The sequence below is a fragment of the Solea senegalensis genome, linkage group LG4 (assembly GCF_019176455.1).
Source record: "Solea senegalensis isolate Sse05_10M linkage group LG4, IFAPA_SoseM_1, whole genome shotgun sequence".
Classification (NCBI taxonomy): Eukaryota; Metazoa; Chordata; class Actinopteri; order Pleuronectiformes; family Soleidae; genus Solea; species Solea senegalensis.
Genome location: NC_058024.1, coordinates 5,132,086 through 5,143,895, shown reverse-complemented (window position 1 = coordinate 5,143,895; position 11,810 = coordinate 5,132,086). Strand labels below are relative to the sequence as shown.

Here is an 11,810-nt window from a genome sequence, read left to right as displayed (position 1 = left end):
CACAATTCCCAAAACACAAGCAGAAACCAAGCGCTCGTTTTCGTGCAGCTCTACAACCAATCGTAATTCTGCAAAGACTTTTAATTTGAATTTTTTTCAAACATTAAACAGTACAACTAGTTTACTGTACACTATAAGATATCAATTTATACAGTACGTTGTACAGGCGCTTATATCTGATTAAGAGGTCTCTGAAACATAGCTGCGAGGAGATGTGCTTTCAAACATGTAGATTCGGTGATCTGAGTGTTTTATTTTGAAAACCAGACGTCGATGTCCTTAAAAATCAGCTTGACTGCAGGCTTTTAACCGTAAATCCCTTTTGTAATTCAGTAAAATTAAGAGAAAAATACAGAGAAATGAGTCTCGGATAGCTTGACCACAGTCGGATAACCTTTTAATAAAGGTCTTAAATAAAGTAAGAATTAATTAGTCCCCATGTATTGTAACAGCTGGTCGTAGAGCCGCATAAAAACGAGCGCTCCCACAGACCCACGTCCATTTTTGAATATGCTGGTGTTTTCTGTCCTGCGTGTCTTTTGGGACTTCTCGCTTCTGCATGTTTTTTTTTGTTTTCGTTTGAATCTGCAGCATTTGTGAACATGCAGCTCATTTGTCCTCCATGTGTCGGCCACCGTACGACGGTGAAATGACGTCGTTTAGCACAAAATGGAAAAGAACACTTACCCTTCCGTCTGTTGTGACAGCGGCAAATACAGTGGAGGAATATGGAGACCAGGAGACGTCTGCGACGGCGGCGCTCAGGTCAAAGGTGAACATCGGAGTGCTGAAAAATACACAGACACACCAAACAAATGTCAGATACTCAAACTAGTTAATTAGCTTTTATGGGCAGAAAACACGTGCTAATCTGAGGTAAAACATTTTAAGCAAGTATATGTGTTATATATCAAAGTCTGTTTACTACTGAAGTTTATATTGCGATGTTTTTGCTGAGAGATTAGGGATCACATTCTGTTTTAAAAGGTTTAGAGAGCAGTGTAGTACGTACAGAAATAACCCTAACAACCCTCATTCACACAGCTATAGTTGAATATATCAATAATAAAATACAAGCACATGGTTAACTTTCTTCACAGCTATATTTACAAGAATAGATTCACCAGTGAATTTTAAACGGGACGGAAAGGACTGCTTTTATTTATTATTTATTTGGAACTATTTTTGTACGGCCCATGTTTTTCACAGTATGGTGTTACCCTATTAAATACATACTCACACGTAATCTTAAAAAAAAAAAAAAGTATTTAAAAATTAAAATGAAATAAAATGAATGAATGAATTTATTTATGGAGTATTTTCAGGTCCAAACAGACACAAACCTCACTGAACAAACCAGAAAGTCCTATCAGCCACACTCATAGCAACTCTTCCCCTTTGGGTTTGTGAAGTCATTGCTGATGTGACAATTTAGGGAATACAAACAAACTGCAGATATAATATAAACACATATGACATAAATCTAGTTAAAACTATTTCATCAAGGTTTTTTCTGTAATGGCAGAATGACACTGCCAATTTGTCAAGTTAAACTCTGTATTTATAGACTTGATGAATCTCTCGGTATTATTACAAAGCCTTTGTGTCATCTGACGGTTTTATGGGATGTTTGTGCCTCATATATCAAATTGAAATTGACAGTTTTCAGTGTTTCTTTTTTGAGCAGTGTGATACAAAGTTGCCTGATCCAGTCAGAGCCTCCACTGGAAACAATATGGCTTTTTATCTACAGGAGGTTATGGATCATTCTTTAAAACTCTTCCTAACAATGGGTGAGTGATCGCTATCATTATTCACTCCAACTGCCTGCACTGCAGCACTATGGGTTATTCAAATGAACAATTTAGAAGACATAAAATGGATGACAAAAGGGAGGTGTGATTGGAGGAGTTACAATGTGCACTCTCAACTCCATAGCCATCAATCACAATTGACTCCGATCCTTTATGTTTAACTGTGTCTGCCAATGGAGTACACGCCCATGGATCAAATCAGACACACATAGTCTTCAGATCCTCACTTTAACTCAATGTTTCAAAGGAAGACTGTGACGCTGAGTATTTCTGTCTTTTCCCCTGAGATGTAAATCCTCTCCGGCAGATGTGCTCCAGCCAGAATACATCCATCCATCAAAAGCTTCCCACTCTCTGTTAGTGGCAGCTGCACTTGATGCAACATGATGGGCCCAGCTAAGCTAATTTAAGATGGCACTGGATTCACTGCAATGGTGGGAAAATGATGTAGAGCAACAATGTTTCTATCATGGGCACTGAGTTTAGACATTCCGATTCAAGAAATGGAAATAATGTCACATTAGACAAAGATACAAAACAAAAACCTGTGATGTAATATTCAGAGCTCAGAATGATGATCTTAAACCTACAGTACAGTAGAAGCAGTTATTCACCGTAACAGCTGACTTACTTGATGGTATGGTCCCAGATTTTGACCGTATAGTCTGAACTGCAGGAGATGAAGACCTTTGGGTGAAAGTGGTTCCACTTCACAGCATGCACTGCCATGTTGTGGGCGTCAAAGGTCTCCAGGAACTGGCTGGAATAAGTCTTGGAGCACTATGGAATAGTGGAACAGTATTCATTCGAGAAGGTGGAACACATTCATCACTTGATAGTGAAAGCTGTAACTTTTGCACACCTCTCGAGTTCTCTTGTACTTTAAAAAGTTAAGGGCTTTATAAAACATCCAAAACAGATAATTAACATTCTGAATGCTTCCTCGGGTGCACATTACAGGTCCTGTGGTTCTGGTAGTTGGAGTGCATATCAAATAACTGCAGCCTCCGAGGAGATGTAACACCCTCATTTTGCAATTTCCCTCCAAATGGTTTGCAAAAAATTGCAGTAACATGATATAAACGAGGCTGCGGTAAAAAGCAAAGAGAGATAAAATGTATTATTCCTGTTTCTCCAACTAACAGCTCAATTACTGGCACGGTTATGTTATTTTAGATTAGGTTGTAAAATGTGTCTTCCTGCTTTATTTAGTTAAGTGTCACCTGAACTCTTATTTTTACTGAGCAGGATGGTTTTGCATTGAATTAAGAATATTCCAGTGATCATCAAAACATGTCTATAATGTCCATGACATAACATTAACACAGTGTGAAATATAGATTTACACAATGCTTGTACAATCATGTTGCATTTACCTTAATTTTTCTATCGTTATTTTATATAAATCTCTCTTTTTAACCACTTTCTGAAGCCAAAAGCACATTTCCACTTTTGTGGACAATAACGGTTATTGTTATTGCATTTACTTTCTATATTTATGCTGTAGCATATTCATTACATTACATCATAAGAATACATTATAATATGGAATAATATTCCATAATATTCCAACAATTAATCATGTATATAGTAGGTTAAACCTAGTCCAATTATTTTAATTCATTGTTTTTATTTGTATTTCTATTGCTTATGATTCGTATTCTTCTCTCTAATACTCTTAGTATACTTCATTTCTATAGGTTGTGAATCTAAGTTGTTCACTATTTGTATTCTTGGTTGGAGAAGTTGTGATGAAAGCAATTTCCTGTGTGGGATTACTTCAGTATGTCTGATTCTGATAAATTAGCAGAGGTAAGCCATATTAAACATTATACAAATTGTTGATTGGGTAAAACTCACTCTTCATTAAAATGTACAAGATGAGTGATAAAAAAATAAATAAAATATTACTCTAAAATACATGGGCAGCCAGTGGAGTGAGGCCAAACTGGGGGTGATACATGTTCTTCTTCTCTGTTGCAGCAGCAGCAGCATAACAAACAAGAATGATCTTATTGACAAAATAAACACATTTCTGCCGGGGCACTGCTAACTGAAGGGAGGCTTAAATATGGTTGACAGTTTTAACCCAAAGAGGGAAATGCAATTGTGGTTGAGTTTGAATTACCATTTAAAATTTCCACTGTTTGTTTGCCGCTGACACAAAAGAGTTGACAACAGCAGTAAAGCAGCAGCAGAGCTATATTATCGCAGGGATAAATTAACTGGAAAGTCTAGTCGGCAGCTACAGGTGAAAGATTCTTAATCTGTCACTGAACCTTGAGATGTCACATCATATTCCATCACACATGCTGGGTTAGTGTCTGGTCATATATCTGCTGGGTACAGTAATTGCTCAGGAGTGTGTCAGTGGTGAGTTCACTTCCTCTAATGCTACTGAAGTGTTGTCTTTGATCACATCCATTACCTCCAACAACACGTTTCAAACGGTGAATCTCTTACTACTTTATAATACTCTATGTGTTGTTGTTCATTGTTTTACCTGACAGATTTACCTGTGTTTCCCAATTGTTCTTTGACTTTTTCATCCCTTATCTCTATATTTCATTACATTGTCTCGTTCTATGTAAACTTTTCTTTTTGAATTTTCATTTGTTTAGCAGCTCCACATGTGCCTGACACGTGTTTTCATCTGTTTGATGCAACTTTGTGTCAGTTTACAGTCTGACCCTGGCTTCATTGACAATGCAGAGTGTGTGATCCTTGACATTAAACATTACTATTGTGTCAAGTCACATTTCTAGATTAAGAAAAACCCCACACACAAACCAAAATGTTACAAAATGACACATTACAGCGAGTACATGTAACCGCAGTTTAGTTTTTAAATGTATTCATACTCACTCACACATGTGAAACCTGTTCAGATGTACACGAAGCTGACAAATTCTGCTGACTACTAAGCTCCCTACTGCCACCCACTGTCATGGAAGAGTATTACATTATAACAGTCACTGTATTGCTGCCACTGGAGCTGAACAATTACATTATTGTAGACTTTATTAAATAATAATTTTTTGGACCTATTAAGTGAAATTTCCCACGGTGGCACAGTAGTTGAAAATCACTGCTTTAATGTACCTAAATTAATTTAAACAGGGCTTTGCAATTCATTTTCCGTTCTTGATTACATTGTTCATCAAATTGATTACATTATACTTAAATATACTGCAAAATATTATTATAGGTGATTGCCATGTAATATACCTTGCATCATAGAATTACATATGTGTATGTACAAATATATAATCATAGATTTAACTGTTATCATACAGTATAATTTATTCTCTTGATTCTCTTCTCTGCCATTCATTAGACAGCCAAAGTAACTTTTAATATATACATTAAGCTGTCGTACCTTATGTATTTTTCCATCCTCAGTGCCAACTAGGAAGAGATAGTCGATCTGTTGGTGGAAATCAAACGCTGTACCACAAGCTGTGGACAAGAGGCATTGAACACTTTAATTACACCTGTTTGATGGAGTGGAAGTGATCACAACGCAGCTGAAACTGTGTAGCGACATATTACACACATGCAAATAATGATGTGCTGAGTGAACGGAAGTCTTACCGATGCTGGACTGTGGGGCATGTTCTAGCCCCTCAGATATAGTACCGTTCATTGACAGTCTGATAATGTCGGTAAAGACCAGCTCAGTCTGCAAATGTGTTCACGCAGAGATGCAGATGTCAATATAGTGTATACAGAGGCAATTACAAAAATCAACAAGTGTGAATTTGAGCATATGTACGTCCAACTCGACCTAAATCATTTCCTCACTAACCTTAACAAGCGTCCAAGACACAACCCGGCCATCAGCAGACACCGAATAGAAATTGTGGTTGTTGTCCATGTCATCCTTCTGCCAGCGTACCTGAATAAAATAAAGCAAACTGAATCTAATTGAAAGCTTTATTGTATTATAATTGCACCAAACTGCACAATGGAATGCAATTTCTCTTATATATTACTGATATTCTTTAAAGTATATTATGTGTAATGGATCTGAGTAAAGATAGAAGTTATTTATTTTTCATTCACAATATGTTATGCTGAGGGCTACTCGGGTGGTGTAGTGGTTAGCACTCTTGCCCTCACAAGTGATTGGAGGTAAAAGTATTTGTGTCTGTTCTCACCTGCCAGACAGGATCAGTGTGTTCCCCAGTTTTAGCTGTGCTCTTGAACACAGGCTCCGTTCCCTCCTGTTTCAAGTTGTAGACGGCCACGCAGCCGTTGTGGAATCCCACTGCCACCAGGTAGGAACACTCCTTATGGATGTCGAGGCACATGGCGCCCGACGTGGTGGGGTAGACGTGCTCAGGAAACCACGAGTTCTTCAATGTGTAAATGAGAAGCATGCCGTGCCCCTGTTTCCTGAAGTCATCTGGTCAGGAGAGGGGATACAGGGACATTAAAAATGTAAACAATGTCTGCCAAAGAATGAAAATTTAAATGAACGACTTACTCTCTCAAGAATAACGACATACCAGCTCAAAAATGACTTTCTATCTCAAAATAATGCTGTATTAAGTCAAACAATGATTTTCTATCTCAAAACAATGCCAACTCATGATGATTTATTGTCTCCAAATAGTAATAATCACTAAAAAATAACAACGTCATCCCTCAAAATAATGACATACTATGTGTAATTATCTCAAAAACAATGACTTTCTATCTCAAAACAATGACTTTCTATCTCATTAATTCAAAACAATCATCTTCTAATTCAACATAATGCTCTATCTACTCAAATCAATTACTTTCCACCTCAAATCAATGACTTAATAACTTAAAATAATGCTTATTAACTCAAAACAGTGACTTTCCCTTTCTCAAAACAACGACTCTGCCTTGATGAATGAATACTTCAATACTTACTATCTCAAAAATAATGAGAAAATATATCCAATAATTGCAATCTTCAAAATAATGACTCAGTGATTCAAAATAATGAACAAATATTGTTATATTGAGATAATAAGGCATTATTATAATAGTAAAGTCATTATAAGTTTTTTTTACCATCCTGCAGGATTAACAGCTGGTCTTCACAAACACAGCAACACTTGCAATTGTGATAGTTACGGCTCATTAACCTGTGTACTTACATGACCCCATACCCACAGCAAACAGGTCCTGATATTTGTTATTCCTATTAAAGACAAATGCATTAAAAAAAAGGTAATCCAGCAGAGTTGATACAAAATGATAGGAGTACAATCACTATTTGTCTTTCCACAGGACAATAATGAAGAGTGTAGTGAGCAAACATACCAGCAGAGGGCGGTGACAGACAGTCGTTTGGCTTTGTCATAGTGGAACTTCCACAGAGGGAGAAGGGTGCCCTCTGGATCCCTGAACTCATCCGACGGATCCTCAAAGTATTTGAAATCTGAGAGGAGAGAAAAGGAAACGTGAGACAACCTGATTATATGATTATGGGACTTTGGTTTATGAGTGTGTCACATGACAGGCTGAACAGAACATACCTTGTGCTATGTCATCAAATATGTTCTGATGGACCATTCTTTCAAGGATCTTGGCCGCTTTTTTGAGTTTGGTGGCGTCATCGCTCTACAACAAAGACATAAACTCAAAATATTTAAAAACACAGCGACCAGTGAACCACCAATTTAGCCAATTGTGCAGTGTATGTTTATTACCATGTTGCCCATTGGCACCACAGGTAACATGTAAAAAGCTACACTGACACAATGACTTTTACAAAAAGTCCAAATCTACCCTTAGTGACAACTGACTAGAAGTTAAAGAGCTGTCTTATATTTTAGCAGAAGTTGTAAGTCCATTAGATCATTCATATAATATACTGAAAACATAATCCAAATCACTAAATAGAAAGTACATGATGCGAAATGATGTAACACAGCACAGCAACACCGGATGCCAGACACAGGCCAGCACTCAGATGTTCATCTGCCACTAGATGCCCAGCTGCTGTGTGAGCTGTAGCCAACTCACTCATGTTTTCTTTGTCTCTCTGTGAATAATTATAATATGATATGAATGACTCAAAACAAGTAATGAATGAAAACTAACTGGCAAACTCACTGGCAGTTTGCCCTGGAGGTTAAAGCAGATTTGACAAATTGATCAGAAAAAACTGTGTAAATAACTGTGAAAATAAGTGGAAACATTTTGGATGTAATGCATGTGTGTGTATATATATATATATATATATATATATATATATATATATATATATATATATATATATATATATACATACATACATACATGCATACAGTGGAAACATTTTGGATGTAGTACATAGGTGTATATATATAAAATATATTTAATACCCATTTTTACTCAACCCAGTATAAGACGTTGGTTTTATCTTTTTTTATTATTATAATAATAATAATAATAATAATAATAATAATAATAATTGTTTTATTTTATGACTAATTTATTAGGGCTTATGTTTTATTTGTTTTATTCATCTCTGATGTACAGCACTCTGTTTCAGCGGCAGTTGTTTTTAAAGTGCTTTATAAATAAAGTTGGATTGGATTGGATATGTATGTGATGGATATGGAATTGTATTGAAAAGGGAGGTTGGTGAGTGGCCAGTTTACCTGAGACTTTTCTGGTTGCTGCAGCTCCTCCACATATGCATCATAGATCTCCCACTGCAATGAGGAGTCAAGTTATTACAATCTGTGAGAACAGATATTATTCACTGAGACACAACCCTGAATGAATATCATTTTTAAAATGATATTCATTTAAAACCCATTACCTGACTGGCAGTGGCAGAGAAGGTGCAGCGTGGAGGTGGTTCAGTCTGACAGCTTCTGTCCTACAGAAACAAAGAAATGACTCCACTGAAACTCTGCAGACAACAAGCTAAGACGTGTATGAGTATAAGATTATAATGTTTAGATATCTTGTCTGCACTGCTCAGTCATACCCTTTGTGGGTTATTAAGGGTCTGGGAAGCCCTCTCACTAAAGTTGAACTGGTTAGTCTGTTTCGGCTCCTTCCTGTCGATTTTGGAGGCGACACTATCTGGTCTGTCCTCTTCTCCAACTTCTTCCACTTCTCCTCCATCTTCTGCAGGTGTAGCCTGGGGGAAAACGACAAAGGGAGGTTTTGGAGCTCCTGTCACACTCTCGACATCTGGACTTTAGGAAATCAACAATAAATAAATAAACTGAAATATTACCCCAAAGCAAAAGCTGTGATTTGATTTAAAACAATATCACCAATTGTCAATATAACAACATGTTGCTTCACAGAGCCTATTTTAAGATGAAGGACTCAGTATATATATAATGGTACATCATTTCTGTTCTAGTAGACCAAACAAAATATGAACAATAACATCATCAACAATAGAAATCACCAAAAGTTACAAATTGCAGCATTAAGTACAGCAACAGCTTTCTACTTACCGGAGTTTCCGTTTTTTCTTCATCTGGTTCTGTCTCTGTGTCGACTGTTGCTGCCTCTGAAAAATGTTAAAACCATAATTTGACTGTTCAGAAAGACAAAAAAATTACTTCTCACGTGTTGACTCACAACATTTCTTTCATTTTCTGACATATGCTGAAAGCGCAGCTCCCCCATGACCCTCATGTGGAGGGGAAATGGGATAAAAGATGGATGGATGCTGAAAGCGGCACCTTGTGGATGCAAGCATGGACTGCACTTGAATTTAAAAGATGCATTCACTACACTCAACAAAATCACATGTTCTTAAATGTCTGACAACAGTGTTCTTGGGTGATCTACAGACACAGAAAACCACACAGCATGTTATTACCTTCACAGAGACCCCCCCTGGCCCTCAGTCTCCGACCCTCATCGGAATCTTCATGCACGAGGCTGCCTTCCATCTCAAAGAGAACAGCCATCTGATCAACAATACAGGTCTTGTAGGAACGGTCCTGAGGAACACAAGAAACAAGTGTACTGTCATCTTTAAAATGTAAATAGTTGACAGGAAGGCAAAAACTGCCTCTCTAACTGAACAATGTGATAGTGACATCTACTGACTTAGATTAGATTAGACTTCCTACACTGGTGAAATGTACCTTTTATACTTACAGCACAGCAGTGTTGGGATCAGACAAGTACTTCATGTTTTTATTCGTTTTTAGGTTTCACCACAGCTGAGGAGTCGCATATTTGATTTTTTTGTTACAGATGATTCTCCTCACCATTCGTCCAGGTTTGGGACTGACACTAGGAGTCCACTGGATGTGGGGTCAAGTGGGGTCAATTTACAGTATTTAAGAGTGAGCAATGGGAATTGGGTACCTTGATCAGGGGTACCCAGCCCTTGACCTGGCAGGATTCGAACTGACAACCGTCTAGTTACAAGCCCAATGTATTACAATATAATGTAAAAAAAAAAAGAAAAAAAAGGGCAATATACAAATGCAAAAATATTTATAGAATGGCAATACTGAAACAGGTATACAGATAGTGGTTTATTAAATATAAATAAATACTAATATACATATTAAAATGTTTTGTTCCTTGTTTTGTTTTGACATGTTTTACAAGTGTGTGTTAAGTTATTGTTTGGTCTTTTGTTGATGCTTGTTTACCTTACCTAATAAAATCGTCATCATCATCATCATGTTTACATATATTACACTGTAAGCCTAGGAAAAAGAAAAGTGCAGTGACTCCAAATTATTGCACATGATTATTGAAGTAGATGTGATATTTGTGCTCCACAATATTATGACTGGCGTTATTATAACTTCCTTACCTTGAAGCTGTAGCGTACAATATTTTGGGGAGCATGTGGGTTGTTTGTGGTAAGGATCCTTGTGATTTCTTCTTGTAGTGCCTGGTGATAGATGACATAATAATTTGACAAAAGGTAATAATCACAAAACAACAGCAAATCATTAATTAGATCTCTCCACACAGCCCCAATACAGATCCCTGTTGTTCTCTCACAGTCTCAGACAGTTCCACTTGACCAGCGGGTTTAATGAGTCCTTTCCCATGAGACTCAATCAATCCATCACCAGGCTTCATGCCTGATAGCTTCTGAACGGTTGACATCTGTATGAAAATAAAAGTCACCAACTATATGGTTAAATGTGGCAAATGGATCATGAGTAAACAAGTATATTAACATTTAGCATGTTAAATTGTCTCTCTCTTGGCTGTAGAGAGAGACATTCAATATATTCACATTCAATTCAATTCAAACACACCTGAGGCAGTGGGAATGTGCTTTATTTGACTGTTTGCTTTGTGTTTGTATGAACTGCGTCTTTTTTGTTTGTATGTGTTGTGACTGTATGTGGTTATATGTAACAATTATACTTTTTCTGTGACTAAATACTGTTTTATATGTAATTAATGTGTTATATGTAATGACAGCACAGTATGTTAATGTGTATTGACGATATGTTTTTGTGAAATGATTCAACACATATGGTTTTACATAACTAAAGGCCTTTATGTTTAATTGACTGTACTGTATGGACTTAAATATAGTAACTAAATGTCTTTACGTGTAACAACTATATATTTGTATGTGTAATAACTATACTCTAGGGTTTTATATGTAATAACTTAATGTCTTTGTGCAATGACTCTATGTTTTTATATTGTACTGTATGACCAGTTTAGCAAACGTCCTCTTACCTTTCTTATGTGGGCTGCAGCGTTGTTGTTGTGCAAAGACATGGCGGCAAGAGTCTGGTTTAAAGTCCAAGTGTTAAAGTTTGGCGAAGAATCCAAGTTTAAAACTAAGTTTTTAAATCGTTAGACTCGCTCCCTGTCGCAGCTGACCGCCGTGTATTGTGCATTGGTTTTGTGTATTGTGTATTGGTTGCCAAGACAACTAGCCATTTCGATAGCTCTGGATCCAAGTGGGGTCAAGATAGTTCACTAAATTTCCATTTTAAAGGAAAACCAAATATGAATCGTGTAAATGAAAGCGGGTGAGAAAAATAACATTAATCTCTCGAATTA

The 11,810-nt window shown here is 36.8% G+C and overlaps 1 protein-coding gene across 2 annotated transcripts; it reads right to left on the bottom strand.

The window, feature by feature from the left end:
• Positions 1-585: 585 nt before the first annotated feature.
• Positions 586-11,794, bottom strand: LOC122768493 (dynein axonemal intermediate chain 1-like). 2 transcript variants are annotated; one of them, XM_044024545.1, is made up of 17 exons: positions 11,481-11,794; positions 10,782-10,889; positions 10,588-10,668; positions 9,631-9,754; positions 9,260-9,315; positions 8,776-8,931; positions 8,605-8,664; positions 8,441-8,494; positions 7,331-7,415; positions 7,116-7,233; positions 6,950-6,993; positions 5,975-6,222; positions 5,623-5,712; positions 5,409-5,496; positions 5,194-5,273; positions 2,446-2,594; positions 586-787 (listed from the first exon to the last, which is right to left on the bottom strand). In XM_044024545.1, exons 1-17 carry the CDS (start codon positions 11,520-11,522, stop codon positions 610-612), a joined length of 1,761 nt encoding a protein of 586 aa, XP_043880480.1. In that variant the 5' UTR covers positions 11,523-11,794; the 3' UTR covers positions 586-609. The 2 variants fall into 2 exon arrangements, with proteins under 2 accessions (XP_043880480.1, XP_043880481.1); XM_044024546.1 differs by lacking the exons at positions 10,782-10,889; positions 11,481-11,794 and adding an exon at positions 10,426-10,477 and having other exon boundaries at positions 10,588-10,651.
• Positions 11,795-11,810: the final 16 nt, after the last annotated feature.

What these genes read in the sequence shown, in the direction of transcription:
- LOC122768493 (XM_044024545.1), bottom strand. Translation starts at nt 11,522, where the DNA reads ATGTCTTTGCACAACAACAACGCTGCAGCCCACATAAGAAAG. An exon ending in CAGGGGGGGTCTCTGTGAAG is followed by an intron (nt 9,316 to 9,630) that starts GTAATAACATGC and finishes AACATTTTTCAG; the next exon opens with AGGCAGCAACAGTCGACACA. An exon ending in ATTTGATGACATAGCACAAG is followed by an intron (nt 7,234 to 7,330) that starts GTATGTTCTGTT and finishes CTCTCCTCTCAG; the next exon opens with ATTTCAAATACTTTGAGGAT.